This window comes from Mobula hypostoma, chromosome 21 (assembly GCF_963921235.1).
Source record: "Mobula hypostoma chromosome 21, sMobHyp1.1, whole genome shotgun sequence".
Taxonomy (NCBI): Eukaryota; Metazoa; Chordata; class Chondrichthyes; order Myliobatiformes; family Myliobatidae; genus Mobula; species Mobula hypostoma.
Window position 1 is genome coordinate 22,440,734 of NC_086117.1, and position 21,370 is coordinate 22,462,103.

General features: G+C 40.7%; 1 protein-coding gene across 1 annotated transcript; it reads right to left on the reverse strand.

Annotated features, from left to right (window-relative positions):
- Positions 1 to 464: 464 nt before the first annotated feature.
- Positions 465 to 20,971, reverse strand: LOC134359629 (torsin-1A-like). The gene is made up of 5 exons (XM_063073127.1): positions 20,696 to 20,971; positions 19,345 to 19,610; positions 13,574 to 13,749; positions 12,016 to 12,143; positions 465 to 2,615 (listed from the first exon to the last, which is right to left on the reverse strand). Exons 1-5 carry the CDS (start codon positions 20,883 to 20,885, stop codon positions 2,371 to 2,373), a joined length of 1,005 nt encoding a protein of 334 aa, XP_062929197.1. The 5' UTR covers positions 20,886 to 20,971; the 3' UTR covers positions 465 to 2,370.
- Positions 20,972 to 21,370: the final 399 nt, after the last annotated feature.

The following is a 21,370-nucleotide window of genomic DNA, read 5'->3' on the forward strand; positions in this document are numbered from 1 at the left end:
GAACACCTACGCTCCGTCCGCCAGAGAAAGCAGGATCTCCCAGTGGCCACACATTTTAATTCCACGTCCCATTCCCATTCTGAAAGGTTTATCCATGGCCTCCTCTTCTGTCAAGATGAAGCCACACTCAGATTGGAGAAACAACAGCTTATATTCCATCTGGGTAGCCTCCAACCTGATGGCATGAACATTGACTTCTCTAACTTTCATTAATGCCCCACCTCCCCTTTGCACCCCATCTGTTATTTTTTTTTTCTCTCTTTCCTTTTTCTGCCTCTGTCCCTCTCACTATACTCCTTGCCCATCCTCTGGGCTTCCCACCTCCCCCTTTCTTTCTCCCTAGCCTCCCGTCCCATGATCCTCTCATATCTTTTTTGCCAATCAACTTTCCAGCTCTTGGCTCCATCCCTCCCCCTCCTGTCTTCTCCTATCATTTTGGATCTCCCCCTCCCCCTTTCAAGTCTCTTACTATCTCTTCTTTTAGTTAGTCCTAATAAACATTAGGCGAGGATGTAGTCCAAATGCATTTGTGCATTTCAAGGAGAGCTCAGATAGCAGACTGACCTCAAGGGTACCATTGCAACAGTGAAAGAGATGCAAGACTACCTGAAGCACAAAAGTTCATGCATTTGTGAAGGCAGTTTGAGTACTTGAGATGAAGCAGAAAGGAGGACAAACATAAGCAGAGCGCGCACTCTTTTTGCACATAATCCTGACAGTGGTCTGGGTGCAACATTTCCCTCATAATTTTATTGCATTTAAACATGAGATGAATTCTGAGATACATCTTAACTTCCATTGCAGCTTGTAGGGTTTAAGATGGGGTCTTTTCAGAGCTGAACATGCATCTGTTTTTATGTTCAGGCTGAATCATTTTATTTGGATTTGCCACAAATATATTTAGTTATCAAATATATTAGAAAGCTATAAAATGTTTTATGTATAAAAATGCTGTTTTGTATCAAATGTTTTCCCTGATAATTAACATGCCTGATTTTAATAGGTTATTGCAAAGAACAGAAATATATTCAGCAATTTTGTGTTTCAACCATAAGACATTTAAAAAAATTTAATTCCAGAGTTTATTGCATTCTTGTACTAATGTACCTCAAATTTGACTCCCAAGTTCCAGTATCCTTCTAGGTTCCAAACTACAATTATTATTAAAATTAACTTCTGCATTAAAGTGTTTAAACAGGAAAAAATATTCATTAGATTTATTACAAAACCAACAACTCTGATCTTAAATCCTTTCTTTTCGATTTGAAATTTGAACCCACCTTTTGACTCAACGGTGTGATAAACTATGACAAAGGAAAACATTAATGAAAAACAAATACACCTTCCCATGGGTTGATGGAATGAAGCCCAATCTATTGAATTAAAATTTATAAAGTGTCACCACTACACAGTCATTTTTGATACAAATTTCCTTAGAATTGCAATTCACAAAAATATCCTATTAAAAACAATGGGGGGGGGGAGAGAAGAGAGAGACGGACATGTTGAAATTTAATTCCTTTAAAACAAAACTTGCTTAAAGTGGAAACATTTGTTTAAAAAAATTACACTCCTCCATTACTAAGTAATTTCTCTCTCTATAATGAGCTAGTCACACAACTAGACACAATATGGTAACAAGATTATTCTGATATCTGTATTTTGTCTCGCAAAAGTAATTGCTAAAACAGGCACATGATTAGCTGATTTTGTGCATCACTAACTTGCCTTAGTTTAACAAAAAGGAAATTTATACAATTTGTATGATTTAACCTGTAAAAACGTTGACACAAGAGCATACCTCAATGTGAAGGCAAACCTGAAAAAACGCCATTCAGTAATCAAAAGGTCCCAAAATTGGATAAAGTTTTCCATGTAGTTAACAATGTTTGCTATTGAGGAGAAACTCAGTACTTTGTGCATTGAAAAAAATATATAATCTGCTGAGCTGTCCTTTAAGTGAAAAGATAGGAATTAAATTTGAACAGAAGACATCATTAATTTCATAGCAAGGTATTTACATTAAGGGTATTTACTCAAGATTTGAAATTTCAACAAAATACTATTTTTTCAAAAAATTCTACAGTGGCCTAATCACCAATGCTTTGCCATCATTTTAACAATTACTTCACCATTATTCAGATGTAAACAAATGTTTTACATTCTTGATTAGTAAACAGCAGTTTAAAATTACCACATGAACAAAAGATGAAACATTGAAAAATACATATCCCCAGGCACACAGATTTTCAAATTCATCGAGTGCAGCAAACGATGCCCTTTTCAATTTTATTCTTTTTTTAAAAAGTGTCCAGAGTCAAAAAAGCTAAATAGATTCAATTAAAAAAAACACACACATATACACACATTTTACAAGTAAAAGTCCACCTTAGAAGCCACAGTTTTGCAGCCTTTGTGTGAATAGATCAATTCATCTTCTGGAAAGTATGTCATTTCATCAGCTACACTGCTAATGATGTTTTCATCCTCCTTGGAACCTCTGGACTTCAGTTCTTCCCTGACACACATCTTGACATGTTTATATTCCAGAGGAAGGAAGGGGACAAAGTAGTCAATCAAGTTTTTATCAATGAGACTGGTGTGCCAGAAACCACCTATCCAATTAAAACAAAAAAAAAGTTAGTTACCAGAATTTAATAAAGATCACAATAGACAGCATTTCTCAATCATATAGCCATCTATTTTCAACTTTTGGCTTTTGGTTAACTAACATCTTGAATTTAATAAGATATAATTGCAGCCAGCAAGTTGGTTATCAGTACATTAAGGATGCAGAATCAAAAAGGGTAGCAAATGCAGCACTTAAAAGTGTTATATCTCAATGCATGGAGCATAATAAATAAGGTGGATGATCTTGTTGCACTATTACATATCGTCAGGTATGATGATATGGGCATCACTGAATCATGGCTGAAAGATGGTTGTAGTTGGGAGCTGAATGTTCTAGGTTACACGCTGTATCAGAGGGATAGGAAAGTAGGCAGAGGGGGTGGTGTGGCTCTGCTGGTAAAGAATGGCATCAAATCAGTAGAAAGATCTGACACAGGATTAGAAAATGTTGAATCCTTGTGAGTTGAGTTAAGAAACTGCAAGGATAAAAGGATCCTGATGGCATCAATATACAGGCCTCCAAAAAGTAGCTGGAATGTGGACCACAGATTACAACAGGCAATAAAAAAAGGAATGTCAAAAGGGCAATGTTATGATAGTCATGGGAGATTTCAACATGCAGGTCGATTGGAAAAATCAGGTTGGAAATGGATCTCAAGAGTGTGAGTTTGTTGAATGCCTATGAGATGGCTTTTTAGAGCAATTTGTTGTTGAGCCTACGAGGGGATGAACTATACTGGATTGGGTGTTATGTAATGATCCAGAGGTGATTAGGGAGCTTAAGGTAAAAGAACCCTTAGGAGGCAGTAATCACAATATGATTGAGTTCAACTTGAAGTTTGATAGGGAGAAAGTAAAGTCTGATGTAGCAGTATTTCAATGGAGTAAAGGAAATTACAGTGGTATGAGAAAGGCGTTGGTCAAAGTAAATTGGAAGAGATGACAGCAGAGCAGCAATGGCATGAGTTTCTAGGAAAATTGAGGAAGGTGCAGGATAGATGTATTCCAAGAACAAAGAAATACTCAAATGGCAAAATAATACAACCATGGCTGACAAGGGAAGTCAAAGCTAATGTAAAAGCATAAGAGAGTGCACACAACAAAGCAAAAATTAGTGGGAAGACAGAGGATTGGGAAGTTTTAAAACCCTACAGAGCGCAACTAAAAGAATCATTAGGAGGGAAAAGATGAAATATGAAAACAAGCTAGCAAACAATATGAAAGTGGATAGTAAAAGCTTTTTCAAATATGTAAAAAATAAAAGAGATGAGAATGGATATAGGACCACTAGAAAATTACAGAAACGTGGTTGCAGGGTGGAGAAGATTGGGAATTAAATATCCTGGGATTAGGCAGGAAGGTAAGGGAGGTGAGGTAGCGCTCTTAATTAAAAATGAGATCAGGGTAATAGTGAGAGGTAAAATAAGATCTAAGGAGCAGAATGTTGAATCCATCTGGGTAGAAATTAGGAATAGTAAAGGGGAAAAAAATCACTGGTGGGAGTTGTCTATCAGTCACCAAATAATAACGTTAGTGACACAGACAATAAACAGAAATATCTGAGGCATGTTAGAATGGGACAGCAGTTATCGTGGTGGACTTTAACTTGCATATAAATTGCGTGAATCAAGTTCGTTGAGGCAGTCTTGAGGAAGACTTCATAGAAGGCATCCGTGATTGCTTTCTTGAACAGCATGCTACCGAACCGACAAGGGAACGTGCTATCTTATAGCACGTCCTGTGCAATGAGACAGGTAAAATTAGTGATCTTGTCGTTAGGGGTCCTCTTGGAAAGAGTGATCACAGTATGATTATGTTTCTCATACAAATGGAGGGTGCAATAGTTTGATCGAAAACCAGTGTATTATGCCTTAACAATGGAGATTACAATGCGATGAGGGAGGATTTCGCTCGTTTAGACTGGGAACATAGGCTATATGGTGGTATGGTTGAGGAACAGTGAAAGACTTCCAAAGAGACTTTTCAAGGTGCTCTAACAGTATATTCCAGTTAAAAGCATGAACAGTAAGGGTGGGGAGAGTCAGCCTTGGATAACTAAGGAAATAAAAGTCATCAAACTAAGAGCTTGTGCATGTAAAGTCACCAAGAGTAGTGGGAAACTAGAAGATTGGAAACACTTTAAAGAACAACTAAGCGAGCAATAAAGAAAAGGAAATATAGATCATGAAAATAAACTAGCACAAAATATAAAGATGGATAGTAAAAGTTTATATAATTATATAAAGCAGAAAAGGGTGGCTAAAGTGAATGTAGGTCCCTTGAGAACGAAAAGGGAGAATTGATATTGGGTAATGAGGAAATTGAGCCGGCTGGTGGTGTAGTGGCATCAGCACCGGACTTCAAGGCAGAAGGTCCTGAGTTCAAACCCCGCCGGATCCCAACCTGGGCAGCAGCAATATCTGCGTGGGAGAAAGACCTGGCAATCTACTTCCGTATCTTGCCATGAAAACTCTATGGACCCTCTCTGGTCCACGAGGTCACAATGAGTCGGACTCAACGACCGAACAACAACAAATGAGGAAATGGCAGACTTCCAAGGACTATTTTGTATCGGTCTTCACATCTAACATGCCAAACAGAGACGTTATGGATGCCATGGGAGGTGAGGACCTCGATACAATAGCTATCATTAAAGAGGTAGTGCTGAGCAAACTTGTAGCCCTGAAGATAGGTAAGGCTGCATCGCAGGTACTGAAAGAAATGGCAGACATTATAGTAGAGGCTTTGGTGATAATTTACCAAGATTCTCTGGACTCTGGGCAGGTCCCAGCAGATTGGAAGATGGCAAACATCGTGCCACTGTTCAAAAAAGGATGTAGGCAAAAGGCAGGTAACTATTGGCCAGTTAGTTTAACATCTGTAGTTGGGAAAATGCTTGAAACTATCATTAAAGAAGAAATAGTGAGGCATCTGGAAAGAAATTGATCCATCAGACAGATGCAGCATGGATTCAGCAAAGGCAGGTCCTGTTTGACAAACTTACTGGAGTTCTTTGAGGATATATGATAGAGGGGAAAAGATGGATGTTATTTACTTGGATCTCCAAAAGGCGTTCGATAAGGTGCTGCATAAAAGACTTGCCCTTAAGATAAGGATGCATAGAGTTGGGGGATGATGTATTAGCATGGATAAAGTTAACTTATGGAAAGCAGAGAGTTGGGATACATGGGTACTATGCTGGTTGGCAATCAGTGGAGGGCAGTGTGCTGCAGGGGTTGGTGCTGGGCCCGCAACTGTTCACGATATACATTAACGATCTGGAATAGGGGATCATGTGTAGTGTATCCAAGTGTGCTGATGATACGAAAATGAGTGGAAAAGCAAATTGTGCAGAAGATATGGAGAGTCTGCAGAGAGATCTGGATAGGTTAGGTGAGTGGGCAAGAGTCTGGTTGTAAATGCGAGGTCAATCACTTTAGAAGGAAAAATGGAAGAGCAGATTATTATTTAAAATGGTAAACAAAAAAATTGCAGCATGTTGCTGTGCAGAGGGACTTGGGAGTGCTTGTGCATGAATCACAAAAGGTTGGTTTGCAAGTGCAGCAGGCTATCAAGAAGGCAAATGGGATGTTGGCCTTCATTGCTAGAGGGACTGAATTTAAGAGCAGGGAGGTTGTGCTGTAATTGTACAGGGTGCTGGTGAGGATGTACCTGGACTACTGCGTGCAGTTCTGGTCTCCTTACGTGAGGAAGGATAAACTGACTTTGGAGGCAGTGCAGTGAAGGTTCACCAGGTTGATTCCAGAGATGAAGGAGAGATTGAATCGCCTGGGACTGTACTTGCTGGAATTCAGAAGAATGAGAAGAAATCTTATAGAAACATAAAAAATTATGAAAGGAATAAATAAGATAGAGGCAAGAAAGTTGTTTCCACTGATAGGTGAGGCTAGAACTAGGGGACATAGCCTCAAGTTTCAGGGAAGTAGATTTAGGACAGAGATGAGGAGGAACCAATTTTCTCAGAGTGGTGAATCTATGGAATTCTCTGCCCAATGAAGCAATGGAGGCTACCTCAGCAAATATATTTAAGACAAGGTTGGATAGATTTTTGACCACTTGTCTGAGCGTTACTGGTACCATGTAACCCAGCACTACCCGTCGCATGGTCGGGTGGTCAGCGACTAAACCAGCTCCCCCACCAGGCTTGCCTGGTGAGGAGGGTGGCTAGACACCCTGCAGGATGAAAAATAAGACCTGTCAAAGGGCGGATGAATGCTCTCGTAGGGTCAACGGCCATCTAGCAAACACGTACCGTGAAGCGTGGAAAGGGCATCCCTTGCATCGAAGCTTGGTCTGGCCATTCACTGCAACAGAACTTCCCCCAGCCGTCTTGGACCCCACCACGCTGCTGGATCCGGGAGGGGACGTCGAGAGGGTAGGTCCGGACCTGTGCAACCCCCTACTCACCTAAAATCCACTCACACACACGCTGTTCCTTTCTGCACAGAAAGGAACCATCATCATCCTATGGGATGGATAACCAGAGAGAGAGAGAGAGAGGATAGATCTTTGCATAGTAGGGGTTATGGGTTATGGGGAAAAGGCAGGTAGGTTGGAGATGAGCCCATGGCCAGATCAGCCATGATCTTATTGAATGGCTGAGCAGGCTTGACAGGCCAGATGGAGGACTCCTGTTCCTATTTCTTATGTTCTTTTGAGGCTAGAGAAATAATAATGGGGGGGCCAAGGAGATGGCAGATGAACTAAATGAGTATTTTACATCAGTCTTCACTGTGGAAGACACTGGCAGTGTGAAGAATGCTGAAGGGTGTGAAGAAGAAGTGAGTGTAATTACTATTACACGGGAGAAGGTGCTCAAAAAGCTGAAAAACCTAAGGGTACGTAAGTCACCCAGACCAGATGAACTGCACCCGCAGGCTCTGAAAGAAGTAGTGGTAGAGATTGTGGAGGAATTAATAATGATCTTTCAAATATCATTGGACTTCGGCATGGTGCCAGAGGACTGGAAAATTGCAAATGTCACTCCACTCTAAGAAAAGAGGAAGGCAACAGAAAGGAAATCATAACCAGTTAGCGTGACCTCAGCGGTTGGGAAGATGTTGGAGTCAATTGTTAAAGATGAGGTTATGAAATACTTGGTGACATAGGACAAGATAGAACAGAGCCAGCACGGTTTCCTTCAGGGAAAATCTTACCTGTTGAACCTGCTAGGATTCTTTGAGGAGATTACACATAGGATAAAAGGGATGCAGTGGATGTTATATTTGAATTTTCAGAAGGCCTTTGACAAGGTGCCACACAAGAGACTGCTTACTAAGTTAAGAGCCTATGGTATTACAGGAAAGTTAATGGCATGTGTAGAACATTGGCTGATTGGAAGGAGGCAGCGAGTGGGAATAAAAGGATCCCTTTCTGGTTGGCTGTCAGTGACTTGTGGTGTTCCACAGTGGTCGGTGATGGGACCACTTCGTTTTATGCTGTATATCAATGAATTAGATGATGGAATAGATGGCTTTGTTGCCAAGTTTGCAGATGATACAAAGATTGGTGGAGGTTCAGGTAGTGCTGAGGAAATAGGTCGGTTGTAGAAGGACTTAGACAGATTAGGAGAATGGGCAAGAGAATGATAAATGAAATACATTGTTGGAAAATGCATGGTTATACACTTTGGTAGAAGAAATAAATGTGCAGACTATTTTCTAAATGGTGAGAAAATCTGAAAATCTGAGATACAAAAGGACTTGGGAGTCCTTGTGCAGAACACCCTAAAGGTTAACTTGCAGGTAGAGTTGGTGGCGAGAAAGGCAGATGCAATGTTAGCATTCATTTCAAGAGGTCTAGAATACAAGAGCAGGGATGTGATGCTGAGGCTTTACAAGGCACTGGTGAGGCCTCACCTTGAGTATTGTGAATAGTTTTGGGCTCCTCATCTAAGAAAAGATGTGCTGGCATTGAAGAGGATTCAGAGGAGGTTCACAAGGATGATACTGGAAATGAAAGGGTTATCATACGAGGAACGTTTGATAGTTCTGGGTCTGTACTTGATGGAATTTAGAGGGGTGATCTCATTGAAACCTTTTGAATGTTGAAAGGCCTAGAGTAGATGTGGAAAGGATGTTTCCCATGGTGGGGGAGTCTAGGACACGGGGGCACAGCCTCAGGATAGAGGGGCTTCCATTTAAAACAGAGATGTGGAAAAATTTCTTGACCCAGAGAGTGGCGAATTTGGAATTTATTACCACAGCCAGCTGTGGAGTCCAGGTCGCTGGGTATATTTAAGGCAGAGCGTTCGGTTCTTGATTGGACACGGCATCAAAGGTTACAGGAAGAAGGCTGGGGAGTGGGGTTGAGGAGGAGAAAAAAAGGATCAGCCATGATTGAATGGCAGAGCACACTCTGCTTTTATGCCTTATGGTCTAATGTTTGCATAGTCTTAAAGTCTTTCATTGCCCTAAACATCCCTACGTAATCTCGTCCAGACGTTACAATCCTCCAGAATTTCCATGGATTGCATCTCTAGTTTTGCACATTGCTGAGTTTAGTCAATCCATCACTGGAGACCTCAAGCTACCTTCAGCTACCAACGCTCTAAGCTTTAGAGTTTCGTCCCTCAAACTCTCCACCTTTGAAATGCCGCTTTGACTAATCTTTTGGTCAGCTGTGCTTTACCACTAAGTGAGTTTAAACTTTTTATTTGATGACACTTTCCACAGAAGTGAAGACTTTCCAATAGCATAGTTTTCACCCTTCAAGCCCTAAATTAGCCTTCAAACAAATATTGTTAGAAATTCACAATAAACAGGCCTGCAAGAGAAAAATGTACTCAGCCAGTGAAGCAAATTTTGATGGAAAACATATAAAACTTCAGAGTATTAAAGAAAAATAGAAATGCTGAAAGAACTTAGCCAGCCAAGCTGCATCTGCGGTAAGAGACACCAGTCAATGCTTCAGGTCATTGACCCTTAGAACAGTTAGCAAATTTAAATCAAACTCAAACAGTCAATACTGGAAAGCACATGAAAGCAAACAGCAGCCATGTGAGAATCAGATTTAGCTGCAGGTAGCTTTCAATCTGAACCACTCAGAACTCCGATGAAGAATACCACAGAGGAACACTAGTAATACTAGTGTATATATATGAAGAGTAAAAGAGAGATGATAATGGATATCGGACCACTGGAAAATGACAATGGAGTGGTAGTGATAGGGGATAGAGAAATGGCAGAGGAACTTAGGTGCTTTGCATCAGTCTTGACTCTGAAAGACACTGACACAGTGGTCCCCAACCTCCGGGCTGCGGACTGATACCAAGCCACGAAGCATGCAGCGGTGGCCGGAATACACCCAGCACATCTTTAAGAAAAAAGCTGAAATAAACAAGCTAATTAATTAGGTGCCGCCCAGCACGTAAATGTCGGCTCAGATCAGAGGCGATTGCGGATTGTGTTGCCTCTGATCTGGGCCGACATTCACCTAATCAATCAGCTTGCTTATTTCGGCTTTTTTCTTAAAGATGTGCTGGGTGCGTTCTGGCCACCGCTGCGCCACTGCACTCTCCGCGCAATGTATCAGTCCGCGGCCCGGAGGTTGGGGACCACTGCACTAGCAGAATACTAGAAATGTGAGAATGTCGGGGCAGAATTGAGTGTTGTTGATATTACAAAGGAGAAGGTGGCTGGGAAGCGAAAAGCATGAAGGTAGATAAATCACTTGGATCAGCTGGCCTACACCCCAGGGTTTTGAAACGGGTAGCTGAAGAGATTGTGGAGGCATCAGTAATGATCTTTCAATAATCACTAGATTCTGGAATGGTTCTGAAGGACTGGAAAATTGTACGTGTCACTCTACTCTTATAGGAGGGAAGGAGACAGAAGAAAGGAAATTATAGTCCCGTTAGTCTGAATTCAGTGGTTGGAAAGAATGTGGAGTCCATTATTAAGGATAAGATTTCAGGGTACTTGAAAGCACATGATAAAATAGACCAAAGTCAGCATGGTTTTCTAAAGGGAAGATCTTACCTGACAAATTTGTTAAAATTCTTTGAGGAAATAACAGGCAGGTTAGACAAAGGAGTCAATGGATGTTGTTTATTTCGATTTGTAGAGGGCCTTTGACAAGGAGCCGCACATGCAGCTGCTTAACAAAAGAAGAACCCATGGTATTACAGGAAAGATACTATCATGGACAGAAGACTGGCTGACTGGCAGGAGGCAGAGTCCAAATAAAGGTGGCCTTTTCTGATTGGCTGCTGGTGATTAGTGGGGTCGATGTTGAAACTGCTTCTTTTCATGCTGTATGTTAATGCTTTGGGTTAATGAATAGATAGCTTTGTGGCTAAATTTGCAGATGATACGAAGATAGGTAGAGTGGCAGGTAGTGTTGAGGAAACAAGGTGTCTGCAGAAGGAATTGTCGGAAGGAATAAAGGCCTGGACTATTTTCTAAATGGAGAAAAAATTCAAAAATCAGAGATGCAGAGGGACTTGGGAGACCTCCTGCAGGATTCCCTAAAGGTTAACTTGCAGGTTGAGTTGGTGGTAAGGAAGGCAAATGCAATACTTGCATTCATTTCAAGAGGACTAGAATGCAAAAGCAAGGATATAATGTTGAGCTTTACAGGGCATTGGTCAGACCACATGCGGAGTACTGAGAACAGTTTTGGGCCCTTTATGGAAGAAAAGGTGTGTTAGAATTGGAGTGAGTCCAGAGGAGGTTCACAAAAATGATCCCAGGAATGAAAGCGTTAACATACAAGGAGCATTTGATAGCTCTGGGCTTGTACTCGCTGGAATTTAGTTTAGAAGAATGCGGGGGGCAGGGAGAAATCTCATTGCAACCTACCGAATATTGAAAAGTCTGGATAAAGTGGATCTGGAGAGTCTAGGGAGTCCAGGCCCAGAGGGCACAGCCTCAGAATGGAGGGACATCCATTCAGAACAGAGATGAGGATTTTTTTTTGCTAAAGGGCGATGAATCTATGGAATTCATTGCCACAGTCAACTGTGCAGGCCAAGTCATTGGATATATTTAAGGAAGAGGTTTATAGGTTCTTTATTAATTGGGGTGTCTAAGGTTATAGGGAGAAGGTTGGGGAATGGGGTTGAAAGGAGCAGACTCAATGGACCGAATGGCCTAATTCTGCTCCTATGTCTTACGGTCCAATATTCAAGAAAGCGACAAAATGTGGTGATAGATAAGCAGAGACACAAAAACATCGAACCAAGCCTTCATAAAACTGACAAAGATATTAGTCATACAGATGTCCATTAACTGCTGACTTTGTTCCGATAGTCTTCATTACACGTTCCTCATTTTAAACAAAAAAATGCAAACTAGTCAAACTGTACAAGGATACAGCAACTCCAAGCTGAACCAGTACAACTCATTTTGAACAGATACTTACTCTTTTTGTTATTGAAGACTCCAACAGACAATTTACTCTCAATATCCTTCACTTGAATGTCCTCCCTTTTGCTTCCTTTGCGCCAAAATTCCAGTGCAATCTTATTTATGCTCTCTCCACCTGCATTGCTGTTCACAACAGAAGAGTTAAAACTAAACGGCAGAAAAATTGTGATTTGTAACAAAACACAAGTCACAATTGGCATTGCTTTGGGCTTGCAAATGAGTTATTTTTCAAACTGAAAACCAACTACCCCACCTTTCCCAAGCATTTCTCAACTGTGAGACTCCTGATAATTTAGCATGAAATCCAGCATGGCACTGAGAGAGTAATGCAACAGCTGGAAAGCTCCTTTCAAATCAAATGTTAAATCTGCCCTCTCTTCTCTCTCCTGGACTCAGCTCCTAGTGGAGCATAGGCCGTCGATGACCTCTCATGTCCATCATCCTCTGAAGTCAATGGTATGGTTGGGGTTCATCAATGTCCTGTATTCCATTGTCTCTACTGTGCAAGGATTGGCCTATACAGCTTCACCAGAGCTCTGTTGGCTGGCCTTACCCATTTCCACCTCCCATGACGGGAACATAGAGTTAGTATTTGAGAGGCAAATTTGCTCGCATTCTGGAGAGAAAATACTTGCCTCCCTATTCTCATCAAATCCCTCCAGAGTCAAAAACTATTTAATTATTATTCCTGTGTTTGACACTGTGCCCAAATCAGCTGCTTTGCTTCCAATGTGTAACACAGTGGCACCAATAGGAAAGCCACTGTCTCACAGCTCCACTGTTCAATCCTGACCTTAGGTGCTGTCTTTGTGACTGCATGAGTTTCTCCCCAGTGCTCTGCTTTCTTTCCACATCCCAAAAAAAGGTCTGGTTTGGTTAGTTAATTGCCCCCAAATATGTGGACGAGTGGTAGAATCTGGAGGCAGTTGATGGGAAGGAGTGGAAAATCTAGATTCGTTGGGGTGGGGATTAGGAAATGGGACTGCTCTGAACTGTCATACACTCCATAAGCTGAAATAAGGCCTTTCCGTAAGGGAATCTTTCAACACCGTTTCCTTTACTGTGTAGCATTCTGAACAGTATTATATGGCAAGGTATTATACAAATGCCAGTTCTCTTTTTTATTGATGTTCTAACACTGAAATGGTTCCTGATATGGCTGAGTACTTTATTTGCTTTGTTGCCTATTTCTCTGATGACTGAGCAAGTTTGTTAAATAAAAGCACACATTCTTTTGCATTGCAAACATGAGCAAATGCGCAGATGCTGGAAATCCAGAGCAACACACACACAAAATGCTGGAAGAACTCTGCAGGTCACACAGCATTTATGGAGAAGAGTAAACAGTCGACGTTTCAGGCCAAGTCCCTTCTTCAGGCCTGAAACATTGGCTGTTCATTCTTTTGCATTGCTCTTGGTTTTCTCCATATGCAATACCTGCCTTAGTAAATAAATGTACCCATTATCGTTTTAAATTTCAAAGTCAATATTTTTGTTCAATTAAGTTGGTGACAGATTTTGTTCACGTGGCCCGCAATAAATAAATATTTTACCTCAGAAAAATGAAAATGGCGTTCCGGTACACTACTCCATCAATGTTTTCATAGTAGTCCAAATAAGGCTTAATAGCATCAATAAGGCCTGCTTGCATTTTGTCCATTTCATCAAAAATGAACATGGACCTGCCACACAAGCTAACATTACCACGGATCCATTTCTGCAGCTGCTCCTAAAGATAAACATTTATTTTTGTATGAAATACATATTCACAGAAGTGACAACCCTTTCCCCTCTATCATTACAAGTCCCCAAACACAGTTTCCCAGCACGAACACTGTTACATATCACATCACTGAGATGATTGCATATTATCCCAAGTCAGAGATGTTTATTATTACAGGACATTACCCCATTGTGGCAAAAAACAAAATGCCACTATAAATAAGAGCAGTTGGATGCTGACAACCGAGTAAGGCTATAGTGTGGCACTTGTCAAATACATGAAGCAAAGTGATTTTTTATGTTCAGTGAGGCAAAGAAATTTAAGTAGAGATGGTAACTTTAATCCATCCTGCCTGTTACACTCCATTACAAAATTACCTATGTCATCCTGGTGTTGGCTCTTTCCTTGTTCTTTTTAATATTTTGATAAAATAGATATTTAATTAAAATCCCCTCATAAACTTAATTTTATTTGCATGGTAAGTCACCTGTGGTCCAAAACTTTGGCTGACAATATCTTAATCACCACCTTGCATAGATAAGTATCTCAGTCAGATGGTTTACATGAATAGCTGTCAATCTTTTGAATATTGCTCATTCCTACAAAGATCTCCACCATTGTTGGTGTCATCTCCCACGAGAGAGTAAAAAGCAATTTATCTTAGCAGATCACATAGCTAATAAGATAACAATTTTAAGGATGTCAAAACAATATCAAAGAGCAACTAGTATGTTAACACTCATTTAGGGCAGCTTAACTGCACAAGAATTAAAATTCTAAGCAAAAGCAAAGGGAAGAGAGGAAGGTTTTATTTTATAATTCCAAATAACTTAATGCAAAACTATGAGAAGAACAGAAAATGTTGTTCGGGAGGTATACATAGAAAGAGAAAGAGTTGATGTTTCATGGTTATACAGTCGGCCCTCCGTATCCGCGGGGGTTTGGTTCCGGGACCCCCCGGGGATACCAAATTCCGCGATGCTCAAGTCCCTTATATAAAATGGCATAGTATTTGCATATAACTTATGCACATCCTCCCATATACTTTAAATCATCTCTAGATTATTTATAGTACCTGATGCAATGTAAATGCTACGTAAAATAGTTGTTATACTGCATTGTTTAGGGAATAATGACAAGAAAAGAAAGTCTGTACATGATCAGTACAGATGCAACCATCGTAGCTCGTCGCGAACCCTGACTAGCGAGATTGCAGAAAAGCAAAAATAACGTTCAGCGTTTGTTTTGCAGAGAGCAAAACAAACACTCAGCATCAAGCCGTCATAGCTTTGAACTGTGTGAGATTTTCGCTATGATTGACAGTGCTGCAATGATTGCAGAAAAGTATGACTTTAATTTTGAAAGGGCATGTAGGTTTAGGGCAGGTTTGCAGGATGTTTTGAATGCTTACAAAGAACTGTATGACGAAAAATGCGTGAACCTTCCAGTGTGCTCGCTGTCTTCCCAATTCTGTTCAGTGAAACTACACTGTACATACATTATTTCTACTTTATATAGACTGTGTATTTATCATATCATTCCTGCTTTTACTATATGTTAGTGTTATTTTAGGTTTTATGTGTTATTTGGTATGATTTGGTAGGTTATTTTTTGAGTCTGGGAACGCTCAAAAATTTTTCCCATATAAATTAATGGTAATTGCTTCTTCGCTTTACTTTCGGATAGCAGGGGAACCTGTACAATGGAAATGTTATGTAAATAGTTGTTACACCGTATTGTTTAGGGAATAAGAAGAAAGAGATAGAACTTCCGTTTTTTTTTAATCCCGATCCGCAGTTGGTTGATTTCGCGGATACGGAGGGACGACTGTAATCCTTCATCACATTTTCCTCTCTCCATTGGTGCTGGATGCATATTTCCAGCTGTTTTTATTTCAGGATTTGAATAAAGGTAGATACATCCCCCGGGCCTGACATGATATTTCCTCGGACCTTGAGAGAGACTTGTGTAGAAATTGCAGGGGGCCTGGCAGAAATAGTTAAAATGTCCTTAGCCACGGGTGCAGTGCCAGAGGATTGGAGGGTAGCTCATGTTGTTCTGCTGTTTAAAAAAGGCTCCAAAAGTAAACCAGGTAATTACAGGCCGGTGAGCCTGACATCAGTAGTAGGTAAATTATTGGAAGGTGTTCTGAGAGATCGGATATACAAGTATTTGGACAGCCAAGGGCTGATTAAGGATAGTCAGCATGGCTTTGTGCGTGGTAGATCATGTTTAACGAATCCTGTAGTTTTTTGAGGAGGTAACCAAGAAAGTAGATGAAGGAAAGGCTGTGAATGTTGTCTACATGGACTTTAGTAAGGCCTTTGACAAGGTCCCACCTGGGAGGCTAGTTCAGAAGGTTCAGACATAGGTATCCACAGAGAGGTTGTAAACTGGATTCAAAATTGGCTGTGTGGGAGAAGACAGAGAGTGGTAGTGGATGATTGCTTCTCAGACCGGAGGCCTGTGACTAGTGGTGTGCCTCAGGGATCTGTGCTGGGACCATTGTTGTTTGTTGTCTATATCAATGATCTAGATGATAATATGGTAAATTGGATCAGCAAGTTTGCTAATGACACTAAGATGGGAGGTGTTGTGGACAGTGACAAAGGCTTTCAAAGCTTGCAGAGGGATCTGGACCAACCTGAAAAATGGGCCAGAAAATGGCAGATGGAATTTAATGCAGACAAATGTGAGGTGCTGCATTTTGGAAGGACAAATCAAGGTAGGACATAAACAGTAAATGGTAGGGCAGGAGGAGTGCAGCGGAACAAAGGGATCTGGGAGCTCAGATGCATAATTTTCTGAAAGTGGCGTCACAGGTAGACAGGGTTGTAAAGAAGGCTTTTGGCATCCTGGCATTCATAAATCAAAGTACTGAGTATAGGAGTTCGGATGTTATGGTGAGGCTGTGTAAGACATTGGTGGGGCTAAATTTGGAGTATTGTGTGCAGTTCTGGTCACCTAACTTTTGGAAGGATATCAGTAAGATTGAAAGAATGCAGAGAAGATTTACTAGGATGTTGCCGGGTCTTCAGGTGTTGAGCTACAGGGAAAGATTGAACAGGTTAGGACTTTATTCCTTGGAGCATAGAAGAATGAGGGGAGATTTGATAGAGGTTTACAAAATTATGAGGGGTATAGACAGAGTAAGTGTGAGTAGGCTCTTTCCACTTAGATTAGGAGAGATAATTACAAGAGGACATGGCTTCAGGGTGAAAGGTTTAGGGGGAACTTCTTCAGTCAGAGAGTGGTGGGAGTGTGGAATGTGGAACGAGTGTGGAACAAGTCTGACGTGGTAAATGTGGGCTCACTCTTAAATCTTAAGAATAAGTTGGATAGATACATGGATGGGAGAGGTCTGGAGGGTTAAGGACTGGGTTCGGGTCAATGGGACTAGTGGAATAAAGTTTCAGCACAGACTAGGAGGGCCAAATGGCCTGTTTTCTGTGCTGTAGTGTTCTATGGTTCTAGGAGTTGCAATATTTCACTTCTGGATTAATGCAACACCACGACTAGACTCCTGAAAACCAGCCTACTTTGTTTCAAATGAGGCTGAAGTTTTTGTTCTCTTCCAATTCAAGAAAATAGACTTTTTACTTTATCGCCAAATTAATATGGCTGTGACTTGGGCAGACAGAAGAATGAACAACATCTGGTAGGTCATATTTCTTCCCCAAACAACATGTGGACAAGTTTTAATATAAATATTACTTTTACCAGTAATTTTTTTAAAAAATGCTTAAAGATTCTTAAATATTAATTTTCTTAAAATGAATTTCCATTATGAAATTTATGTTCTTGAATTACTACACTACTAAAGCAAGATCTAAACAATTGTATGTGTTCATCAATAATCTTTCCAACCAAAAAAGTACATTGAAACTTAGATTTGAGAAGTGGTGAATCTGTGTACTAATTCATTACCACAGGCAGTTGTCAAGGCCAAGTCTTTATGTGTATTTAAAGCAGAGGTTGACAGATTCTTGATTGGTCAGGACATGAGAGGAGACAAGAAGGCGGCAGGAGATAGAGGCTGAGAGGAAAATTGGATTAGCCATGATGAAAAGGCGGAACAGACTCGATGGGCCAAAAGGTCTAATTCTGCTCCTCTATCTTATGGTCTTAATGGGCCAAATTTAATACAGCAGTCATTCCCAATTCTCTTTCCAACATCTGCCAAGGAGCATTTCGACAGATACAAGCTCCAATAGCTCTCAATGTGCCTACGTTACTAGTGCAACAGGTTATTCCTCACCATACCAACCAGCCACCTGTTTGATCATAAAACTTGTTACTCCATCTGATTAGGGAACTCTTTTCCTCATTCCGGTCTCAAAGGCACCTCCAATTGATACCAGTCTCTAAAGAAAGACTTTCAAACCTGTGGCGTTTCGTTATACATAAAGTGCATAATTGGAGAAACACCTTAAGTATCAAATAAAGTCTCAAGACTTAACCCCACCTGGTACTCAGTCATCAAACTTCAAAGTAAAGTTACTATCAAAGTGTATATGACAATGTAGTACTATTGAGATTTCTTGTGGGCATTCACAGTAGAACAAAGAAATACATTGAATCAATGAAAAACTACACACAAAAACTGACAAACAACCAATGTGTAAAAGAGGGCAAACTCTGTATAAATAAATAAATAATATGGAGAACATGAGCTGTGGAGTCTTTGGAAGTGAGTCTGGAGGTTGTGGAGTTAATTTAGAGAGCACACGTGTATATGTATTGGCAGGGTACTGAACAATGAGAAATAAAACTTCTGTTTTAAGGTGGGGGAGGGTATAAAAACTAACAGTCAGCAATGTTACATTTTGCTTTACCAAACACTGAATGCATAGGACTGATCCTCACTTGTATCCCAAAATTCAGATGTTGCTTTAACTACTTAAACTTTTAGTATATGCTGTTACCTAAAGTCTTCAAGTACATTAAAACCATAACTCACTTGTGAGCATCCATTACTTTATATAAAGACTTTTTAAACACAGCATTCAAATCACACCATGTATCCATCATTTCATTTATAATCCTTCTGAACCTTTTCAACACAGCATGCAACTCCATCACATTCAATGCTACCTTGTCCTTGTTTCAATTATTTTGTTGCTTCAACTGTGAGTCTCTCTCTCTCTCTCTCTTCCCTCTTCCCCCTTCCTCCTTCCTCCTCCCCCCCCCCCCACTATTGTTCAGGGCAGCAGTGAAGGCCCTCCATCTCTGGCAGCGTTCAGGACTTCCTTCATTGTGTCAGTCCCAGGTGGAAGCTCAGGAATACCATCGCACTCAGATGTAGAAGGATTCTTCATTGCTGTTTCTGTTTTACCAGTCAGGGTTGTTAGCCCTGAGCTGAAGGCCCTGAACCTGGAGGACCAGCTGACCACTCCTAGTCTGTCCTCTGGCCTGTTTGGCATGGGTGACCCTACCAAGAGCCAAAACATAAAGCCCTGACCCCAGCCAACATAGCTCGTCGGGCCATTGAGGTTCGCAAGCCTCCAAACCACGATAAGGTTGTGATCCTGTTGGAGGTGTGAGGAGCACTGTCACAGCTAAAATGTCCCATCTAACAATTTAAAATGAAAATGATGTTACCTTATAGCTGCTGAGGTACTCAGGATGCGGGAAGTGCAAAGTGGAGACAAACTGATGAACATAGTCACTCTTCAATCCATTTTTGAAAATGCTTTCGGCTATTATTTTACTGATTAAGTTTTTGCCTGTCCCAGTCCAGCCATGTAGAGACAAAGTTAGAGGCTTTTTAGGGTTTGGATTTGATAAGAAACCACTGACAGTCTTCAGAATAACTTGCTTGGCAATATGTTGTCCAAATATTTTATTATCCAAGTCCACCTGCAACCCTGGTTATGTAAATAAAAGAAGGATTGGATCATCACACAAATAAAGATATTGTTTTATAGATAGCTTCAACACTGCCACACACATTTGCCAAACTAAATTAAAACAATTAGGTCTTTTAAAATAAAATCATCTATCAAGCTTGTGGTGGCTGTGAAACACTGTCCCCCTGCTTTCTCATTGTCCTGTAAACATATTACTTAATTGGAAATTTATTGGAACAACCTTTCCAAAGTAGAAAAAAAACAAACTGAATGAATAGCGATGAAGGGTCTCAATCAGAAATGGTGAGTGTCCTTTTCCCTCCACTGATGCTATCTGACCACCTGAGTTCCTCCATCAGGTTTGTTTTTCCGCCAGATTCCAGCATCTGCAGCCTCTTGCATCCACCTTTTCAAAGTTATTCTGAATCTGTTTCCATCACCCCTTCACGCATAACAACCTACCTCACTGGTTTGGGGCCAAGTATGCAGACTTAAAAAAGATCAGTGGAGGGCCAAGTAGTGTTAAGGAAACCGGGAGCCTTAAGAAAAACTTAGATTAGAAGAATGGGGAAAGGAACAGCATATGAATTACATGGTCATGAAGTTTGGTAGAAGTAATAAAGTCTAGACTATTTTCTAAAAGTCACTTTTGAGCATTATCAATTTTAGAATTACCAGTAACTAGCTCTCACTGCCAGAATTTTGCAATATTTGGAGACTATACTGTATTATTACAGAAATGATATTATAACAATGATTACATTTCAAGGTATTTAATGATCTGAAGTGCTTTGCGACCTCCACGTCACGAATTACAATAAAGTTTTCTATCAAAAGCCCAAAGAAATCAATTTCTTCTCACTATTATTTAGGGCCAAATTATTATTGGCAACAAATCTTTCTAAAGCAGGTTTATGTTTTCCGTCAGCAAGTGGGTCTTGTTCATAGGATAGTGCCATTCATAATTGGGCTGGACGAGGAAGATGGGATATCAGTGCGTTGTGAAACAAGCTTGTGCGTGACAGCAAACCGTGTGGCAAAAACCCTACAGATGCATCACAATGTGGAGTTAATTGTTGCGGTCAGATGTCAGGACGCTTTACCTGTTGAATTGAATCCTATCCACTGATCCTCACAACATTCCTGGAACATGCAATAGAGGTTGAGGAAATTGCCAGTGAAGAGGCCGGTCAGAGCGGTGGCCACGCCGACTGCAATGCCCATACTGATAGGCTCCATGGCTGTTGACACGGGAGTGAACAAGAGTAAGAGGAGTATAGTCCGGGGCATCATCTTCAAGTATTTCAGTTCCTGGCGTCCCCGGACGGGCGACAAAGCACCAAACACCTTCCCAGCACAGAAACCACCGAGTCCCGCCACCCGGCGGAAAACCAACTGTCGTCACATCCGCCCCTCTAACACGTCCCAACGCTCGGCCAGACATCTTTCTGAGGGGCACCGTCCACAATTAATGTGTCTAATGCGGGAAACGTACTGGAAGTATTCAATAATCACCACCCCGCACCTTTTCTCTCACATTTTCTGGACAGCTGGCGATATTCAGTACAACCAGCATTTGTGAAGAGGGGGATTAAACAGAACAAATGTGTATTTTTGCCACTTTCTTCTGGCATAGTGTTCATAATCAGGTTTATCAAAGATATATGTTGTGAAGTTTGTCATTTTGTGGGAGCAATACAGTGCAAAACATTAAAATCGCTATAAATTATAATAAAAAATAAATGGTGTAAAAGAAGGTTACTGAGGTTGCGTTCATG

Coding starts and splice junctions, on each gene's coding strand:
- LOC134359629 (XM_063073127.1), bottom strand. CDS start 20,885: ATGATGCCCCGGACTATACTCCTCTTACTCTTGTTCACTCCCGTGTCA. Junction 12,144..13,573: donor GCCATTTTCATTTTTCTGAG/GTAAAATATTTA, acceptor TGTTGTGAACAG/CAATGCAGGTGGAGAGAGCA. Junction 2,616..12,015: donor AGTCTTCAATAACAAAAAGA/GTAAGTATCTGT, acceptor TTAATTGGATAG/GTGGTTTCTGGCACACCAGT.